Source organism: Temnothorax americanus, unplaced genomic scaffold (genome assembly GCF_048541705.1).
Source record: "Temnothorax americanus isolate GAGA-0224 unplaced genomic scaffold, ASM4854170v1 Scaffold4, whole genome shotgun sequence".
Classification (NCBI taxonomy): Eukaryota; Metazoa; Arthropoda; class Insecta; order Hymenoptera; family Formicidae; genus Temnothorax; species Temnothorax americanus.
The window spans coordinates 1801390-1810049 of record NW_027509547.1 but is presented as its reverse complement, the minus strand read 5'-3'; the positions used below and the strand labels follow the sequence as shown (position 1 = coordinate 1810049).

General features: G+C 38.3%; 1 protein-coding gene across 2 annotated transcripts; it reads right to left on the bottom strand.

Moving 5' to 3' along the window:
* Positions 1–2117: 2117 nt before the first annotated feature.
* Positions 2118–8432, bottom strand: Glg1 (Golgi apparatus protein 1). 2 transcript variants are annotated; one of them, XM_077415314.1, is made up of 15 exons: positions 8239–8432; positions 7722–8091; positions 7088–7650; positions 6579–6996; positions 6315–6416; positions 5857–6135; positions 5527–5696; positions 5168–5285; positions 4894–5090; positions 4597–4816; positions 4005–4331; positions 3752–3931; positions 3359–3587; positions 3076–3182; positions 2118–2974 (listed from the first exon to the last, which is right to left on the bottom strand). In XM_077415314.1, exons 2-15 carry the CDS (start codon positions 8043–8045, stop codon positions 2810–2812), a joined length of 3399 nt encoding a protein of 1132 aa, XP_077271440.1. In that variant the 5' UTR covers positions 8046–8091; positions 8239–8432; the 3' UTR covers positions 2118–2809. The 2 variants fall into 2 exon arrangements, with proteins under 2 accessions (XP_077271440.1, XP_077271439.1); XM_077415313.1 differs by having other exon boundaries at positions 8244–8432.
* Positions 8433–8660: the final 228 nt, after the last annotated feature.

The window sequence follows — 8660 nt, the reverse complement described above, 5'->3', positions numbered from 1 at the left end:
CTTGATCGTAGAGACGACGCGAGAGAGAGAGAGAGGTTATATGTTACGACGAGAGAAGAATATTTCTTTTTGTTTTTTCAAAGACAAATTTTACCCACCTTTCTTCCTTGCAGAGCATATATGAATATGAAAAAATCGTTCGTAACTCCTCTCCGTTGAGATGAAAAGAAAAAGAGAGATAAAAGCCGATAGGAGTTGATATTCCTCGAATGTCCAGACAGACCGTCGCTGAAAAATTTTCACAACTTTTTAATCGATAATTTTTCAAGAGAATTGAAACTCGATCTCGCGTAGAAAACATTCGCGCTTATTCCCATGCTCCAGTTTACCTGTTTTTTTTCTCTATTTTTTTTCTCTATTTTTTTTCTCATCGCCGCGAAGCAAGCGCGCGACGCCGCGCGATCAGCGCGGATAATTGCGAATATCGAGCAACACGGCCGGTTCGCGACGGTAGATCGCGCTAATTAACTCCTGTAACTCCATACTCCATTATGCGTCCCGTTCCAGCGCACGCAGGAGACGCGGGACTCGACTCACTCGACTCGATATTTCGCAATTTACTCGACACGGAGTGAAAAGCGCGGGAGAGGCGAGGGCGAGAGACGACGCGCGGGACGATTTTTCGAACTGCTCATTGCTCTTTCGTGCGCGGTGGCGCAAAGCAAACATGGTGGGCTTCCCGTCGCGCGTTGAACAGGCGGCCGAACGCGTTTGCCAATCGCGAGAATCGCGAAAAAAAACATTGACGACACGCACACGATGCACGATGCAATGCGTATAAGATCGGCTCTATAAAATTTAACGTAACATCGCAATTAACTCGCGAGACTGTCTTTTTACGTTTTTAATTAAAAATGTTACATTTTTTGAATGCTAAATATACAGCAGATGTAATTGACGCGTAGAAGATCGGTTTTATAAAATTTTTACGTAACATCGCAGTTAATTCGGGATGTCTCTTCTCACATTTTTAATTAAAAATATTGTATTTTTAAAATAATAAAAATATGACGGGGTGTAATTGACGATGACGCGAGGATCGGCTCTATAAATGTCTTCTTACATTTTTAATTAAAAATATTGCATTTTTTAATGCTGAAAATATGACGGAAATATGTAATTGACGATAACGCGAAGAGGATCGATTCTACAAAATTTAACGTATAACATCGCGATTAATTCGAGATCTCCTCATATTTTTAATTAAAAATATTATATTTTTAAAATACTATTTAAAAATATGAGAGATGTAATCAACGATAAGCTTTTTAGCGCGCCTTTCAATCTCGACGGAATTAACGCGCAAAAATTTGCTCTTTTGTCAATGATATTATATCTACAAAGTTATTCGTCTATTTAGAATCGCAATTAAAGTTGCTCGTTTATCCAGAAAAGATAATCAAAGTTATGGTAAATAATTAATGCTGCTCATATTTCTCGTCACACACATGTAGGTATATATACGTATGTATATTTCGTGGGAGATAAAAGCTTATAATTCTTGCATATTATATTTACACGAGAGCCGTCATATGAGAGCGCACGACGAAGATACGTGTGCGTCGGTCGTAAAAGCCCCGGGCGAGGAACTGAGGCTTGAAAAGTGGAAGACTCGGACTAACTTGCGCCCACCGAGCGCGTGTCTCTTTGGAATTTGAATCAATATGAAAAGCCTCGTTCGCGTACCTCGTATCGCAAACGCGAGGTACGAGAGAGCTCATCAGACTCGTAGAAACGTCACATTTTCTCTCCCGCTCACGTTTCACCCCACTCGCATGCTCGTACGCGGAGTCGTTTCCGCGGGATGACCACGAAAGTCCCACAGGAAATAATCGTTGCACGGTCGCTTCGTAACGGTTATTCGTGAACCGGCATCGCAATTCTCTCTGCAATTGCATCGCGAAGATTGAGCGAAACCCCTGGGAGAGGAGGAAGAGAGACGGAGCACTTCGAATAATTAGGTGCTTGTACTTTCGCCACTTATGATGACTCTCCGAACTTCCAAATCAAGGCTGATTCCGGGAAACGACAGTATACACGTTCATTTAGGCAGTATATGTTCCAAGAAATGCCAGTGATTCCAAGAATCGTTGGCACTTCAGCTACTTTTTTGCTGGTTATTTTATTTCACTGTTTTTTATTCCTTGTTTTGAAACAAATTTCTCGCAGGTAAAGACGAAATAGTGTCGCTCGCTTTAAGAAAAGAAAATTATTGCTTTTTCAAAAAAAGAATCGTTAAAAATCTAAAATTTCGATCCTACTCGGAATATAATATCTCTCTTTCGCAGTAATCTCGATCTATGGAGTATAAAGCCGTAATATCGCATAACACAATTCTTTTTTCGTTACTTCTTGTAAGAAACTTAAGAGCGTTCTTCTTGACGAGTATAAAAAGATGCGCTCTTGAAGCTTGTCACAAACCCTATAGAACACCCTGTATTTTTTGGAATCATAATATGTTACAATAACGTATAGTATATTTCTAAATATTTAAATCTCTTTATACGCGTTGTTAAATCTTCGAATGTTCGTATATTTTTAAACGCTTACAATCTTCGTTTTGCGTAATATCGCGTGCACTTAATAGCCGCGTCAAAAATCTCGTAGTTCTCCTCCGATTATTAATACAAAGATCCGCATTTTAAAAACTTCGTAAACGAAGGTATAAAAAGACCAATGTTTCTTCTCTTATCGTGAACTCGCACACCGTGTCGCCGACCAGATCAACGCACGTGTCAATAGTTTATTACAGTCCTTCGACGAATTTCACCAAAGTCATTTCACTAGTGGACTGGCCTCGGCTGTGTCGTCACTTGTTCTTCATGATCATCGTCCGCCTGGTCACTCGGCCGCAGAACATACCGACGATGAAGATCACCCCGATCATGGTAAAACCGACGATCGTGAAGTAACGCCGCGCTGGGGAACGATTCACCGTCGAATATAACTCCTCGAACGTATTTGGCGCGATCAACTGTAACATGATAAGTAAAAATTATTTTTCCACGATTATTCCGAGACACGCAATGAGAAAAAAAATTAATAGATATATATAACAGGGTATTTTTCACAGACCTTGGCAGCATTTTTAAACATTTCCATCCTTGTAGTTAGCATCTTGTAGCAATCAGGTTGCAAAGATTTGTTGCTGTCTTCCAAAGCATTTTGCAAGCACATTATATCTGTCATACAATTGTGTTATTCAAATTATTAATAATTACTATCATACATTTAATGCATATACATATAAAAGTCAATAAAATTTAATAGATTTTAATTTTGAAAAGCTCCATTTACTTTTAGCCAAATTACTTCGTGTTTTCTAGCCTGTGATTATTAATAAAAAAATATTACATACGTCTTCCCGCGCCTTGAGGTACAGCACTGCAATATTTGCTGATATCCACGGCACAAGCTTTCTGCAACAAGGGATCCACGTTGATGTCAGCTTTGGTTTGTTCTATCAAATCTGCAACTTCTAAACGACATTCTTCCCTCATATCTCGATTTCCCGCATTAAATTTCCTTTTAAGACACTCCTCGACAGCACCAGGCTCGTTTTCATCTGACCGGCATATAGTTTCAATCTAACAGAAACAAAAGAAGAATTTCGTAAACTTAATTGGAATTGAATTCTACGGTAACTAATCTTGCACAACAATTAGATTCAAAGTATTCATCATAAGTTATTCAATATAAGTTCTTAAATTTTCTTGATAAATTATAAATTATAATTCTATGATTTTTTTACCTCGTGCGCGCACATCGTTGCTAATAACGGATTTAAATGGTAATTTAATGCAGCTTCTCTGAGGATGTTAGCCATTTGATGCTCGCATTTAGTCGTCAGCTTCGATTCCCGAAATCTGATCTTCAAACATTTAATTACCTTTCCTTCAAGTTCTTTGTCAGTGTGCTCGTGTATTAATACCTAGGGTAATACGTATTCATGAATTAATTAATTATTACATTGTGTTAAATTATCTGTAGATAATTTCTTTTACCTCTTTGCAATGCCTATCGATATCAGAGCCACATGCACTTTGCAATGCAGTATTAAACCTATAATCCGTATTCTGTTCAATCATTCGTCGAACCACAATGTTTTTGCACTTATCGTCGAAAGTGAGTTCGTCTTTATATCTCTTAAGGCAATCCAAAGTTTGTGATTTGCTCACATCATGGCAGTATTGTTTGATCATAGCTCGACAGATGCTCAGCAAAGGTACATCACTGGAGCTGTCTTGAAACTCTTGTTTCCTAACTTTGAACAGCTGTTTATGACACATGTCCGATAGTTTAGACTTGTGCGACGCCAGGCATTCTAATACCTAAAACAATCCAAGTTTCAGTAAGATTTATCGTAACATTAGAATTTGCTTAGAATAGCTATCTAACCAAAGAACCAACAACATAGAATTTGAAAAAGAAAGAACAAATATATATATATATATATATATATATATATATATACTCTCCTACTTACTATTTATATTTAAAAAATAAAACATTCAATATTAAAATCAGTTACAATGTATGCAATGTAAATTCGACGAAAAAAATATGAGTACTATCTTAGATAGATATTATCGCTACCTGTGAATTGCCCGGTTCCACGTGAAAGCAGAACTGTTTAATGTCTACTGCACATGTCGCTTGCAGAACAGGATCAAAATGAATGTTCTCTCGCTGTTGATAAAGTTGTGCTCGCAACTGTTGCCTGCAGTCCTTCATCACACGATGCTGAGAATCCTTCATTATATCTTCCTGCACGATCGAGCTTAAGCATTCTATCACATCGGCTTTCGTTTTTGATCTACGTTAAAATGTATTATACAATTTATTCTTAAGTTTGGCAATATTTAAATTCTGTATATCAAGAAATTAAATTACTTAGGGCACCATCTCTTAACGTGAGGCCTGCATGCCTCCTTAAATTTGTATGTAAAATGATAGTTCTTCAAGGATATCAATTGGAAATGTTCCACGGCTGCTTTGCATTTGTAATCGGTGCGCGCATCCAATTCGTTTTTGTGCTCGATAAGACATTCCATCATATCTCCTTCATCTTTTCCGTATTTTAACACCTCCTAAAACAAGTCATTATCATTGATAAAATATCATTGATAATAAAATAACGAAGTAGATTGAATAATTCAAGGCATACTTCGCAGTGACGTTCCATAATATGTTGACACGCGGAAGAAATTATGGGATTTAACTCAACACGCTCAGCTTGTTCCTCAGTAAAATTTCCAACTGCAAACTTACATTTTTCTTTCAAGCTGCAATTAACGGATTCAAGAAATTTAATATTTTTATATCTAACATGAATTAATAATATTCAAAAAAATAGTTTGGAATTACAAAAAAGCTTAGAAAAAAATATTCTTTTATTGATATCATGTACGATATCTCTCATTGCGCGAGAGAGATAATAATTATGAAATAATTAATAATTATCAGCAATATAGCTTCAAATCTTTTTCAATGTGTATAATTTTAATTATTTAAGATAATTAGTACTTCTCTAAATTATCCTGCAAGCATAGAATCTCTTCTCCCTTCGCAGTTTTGTCATAACAAAGTGACGCCAATTCATTAAAGCACACTTCTTCTATCTCGGGTTGCAAATCGACATTCATAGCGCGCTGCCTCATGACTCTTCTAATTTCTTCCAAGCAATCTGCTCTCAGCTGAACGGAATATAAACAAAAAGCAGTTAAGAACAAGATTTTTTTATGATAAATAATAACAACAGTGTTAATAACTTAAATTATCACAATTCAAAAACTAAATCATTAATCTACCTTAATTAAGAATTAATTATCCATTAAACAGTCTTGATAATCTTACCGTCATATTTTTCAGGTACACATGCCGATACAGGCATGGCAGTACCAGAGGTCCAGTCTCAGGATCCATCTGTTTGCCGTTGCCGACCCACGCGTTCCTTGCATGACACAAACGCACGGCGTCGAACTTACACGCTCTGTATAATTGCGGATCAAGTTTGAAGTCTCTGGCGATAAAGTATTGTATTTGCACTAAGGCTGTCTCACAGGCCTCAGTCATCCTCTCCGTTCCTAGTTGTTCCATTAAGCAAGATATCACTCTGGCATCTCCACCGTGCACCTAAATTAGATATTAAAATGCTTAACGGGAAGTGATAAATAAATTTGATAAATACATGAGCCGCAAACTTGAATTAAAAAAGCAAGTTTAAAACTTCATGTAGAACCCAGAATTTCTCGTATGTAGCCACCAGTTATTTCCTTAGATTCTATATTTGTATGTAAAAATTAATCACTTACGTCTCTACAAGCTAAATTAACTACAGGTTGACACTGTTCTCTTAGAACTGGATCAATTCTCCAATCTTCGCCGGCATCAGCTTCCATAATTAACTCCTCCAACTGAAATTATATGATATACATTTTATAAAAAGATTATGAAACATTCTTAGAAGACAAATATTCTTAGAAACGTTAGAAGAATTTTGTAAATAAATGTATTATTTGATCCTGGAAAAATTTAATCGTGATATTTTTAACTTTTTTTTTATCAATTATTATTACCGCTCTTTGGCATTCCGACGTGACTCTCGATTTCCTCTTCCTCGTTCTCGTATGCTCCATCAGACAGTGTATCGTGGCGCCGCCGACTTCGAGACTGTTGCAAAAAGTCGTAATATCGTTGGCACATTTGTGCACAATCTCCGGCGACAATCTGTAATCTTCCATTAGCAGTTTCCTGTGATCAAACATTTCCGCTTGACAATTTCCGTCGATCTTGCTGCCGTTCTTCATAGCCGACTCCAGACAAAGCAAGATTTGCGCTAGCTTTATCTCTTTGTCTTCGGACACAGATCGCCTGCAATGATTATTTCTGATATCTTCCTTACATGCTTTAACTAGACCTTTGCTAATCTTGTAGTCAGAAGCAATGAGCTTCTCTCTCCTTGTCAACTGCTCCTGACACTGTGCAGTCATTGATCTGACAATACAAAAATATTTTAAGATAGAATTAATAAATCTCTTGAACTAGATAGTATCACAACTCTACATTTAAATTGTTAAATATCTACCTATCGGTTTTATATTTCATTAAGCATTTGTAGACTTGACCACTGCCTGGTCTAATGTTAGGACAGAACTTAATGCGATCGTGAGTACACGCCATGTACAGCTGACGATCTAATTTAATATTTTCAGCTTGGATCTCGGATACGTGGAGAATATGCCTCCGACATTCGGGCTGCAGTTGCTCGACGTGTTCCTGCAAGCAGGCCAATATCTGACCTTGTGATATATCTCTGTACGGCTGTAAACTGTCGCACTTGAACTTCCTAATATCTTTTGCACAGTCTTCCTTAAAGGGAGTCAAAATTCTGAAATCGCTGAAAGCAATCCACTCCAATCTCTGAATGTAAGTGATGCAGTCAGGATCCCTGACCGTCTCCCGCTTGTCAATCAGGCAAGACAAATAAGCCCCATGAATTTTCTCGGAACTGGAGCACTGTAAGGTGTCCAATTGTGAGCCGCATGCTTTTCTGGCTAGCCTCTCCATGTTTTGATTATCTGTAATATTCTGGACGTAGGACCAAATTGCCTCCTGACACTTCTGATTGATTCCAGATATCTCAGTGGGCTGCAACGTTTGGAATAACAATTAGATCTCTGATACTCAACCCTGTTTCCCCACGTAATGCAGACGTATACCTTGAAGGTCTGAATACACTCAAGCAGCATGAGCTCGTCGTTGTTCCCATCTATATCCCCGCAAAGGCGATTCAACTTATCGCGACACTGGCCGTTGATGATCTTTGGCGAACCGTCATCCTCGGATTCTCTTTTGCGATCATATGCGCCTCGTTGAACCCTCCTAGCTCGAACGGAGCTGTCGGTGAAGAGCCAGCCGATTTTGGAGGACTCGTCGGCCTGTTGCGCGAACGCATCTCCAAAATACGTTGACGACGTTGACGTTGTGCAATGCAGCACCGACAGGATGAGTATCACGGTTAGTACTTGCCCAGTGTGTTCCATTCTTAACGCTCAAGCCTCACTTCTTAACGAATCATTATTACGAATTCTGTAAAAAAATACATCGTTAAACGCGGTTCATGTGGAATCACTCAATGCCAATTACTCAATGCCACTTAAATTATCGAGAGTTGCTTAACATCAGAGAAAATTGTTTAACTAGAAAAAGAAGCTCGACAAAAGAGAGAAGCACGACCTTACAGATCTCTTGCCGCGGCCGGTTTTTTCTTTTTCGTTATTTCTTCCTCTCCTTTAGTCCTTTTTTATGCTTGTTGATCATCTACTGTATGCTGTATGACGTGAACGTCATGTACGCGGCGAGTATTGGTACCAGCAATTGCCAGCGAGATAATGCGATTGGTGCGGAATAATATGAAACACGGAGTGAGGTCACCGGTTGTGGCGTTGTGGCGGTCGTGTGTTTTTAGTTTTTACAACGTCATCTTGCAGGACACGCGGTACACGGTATACCGTTCGCAGTATATTAGCGGTAGTTAAGCTGATGGGACACCCGGTATCGGCGAAATTGACGTCGATAACGCAGGAATTTGGATAAAGCGAAAATACATAATACAATAAAATGCTTTGTTTTTTGTTTTTTTTTAATTCCACGAGGGG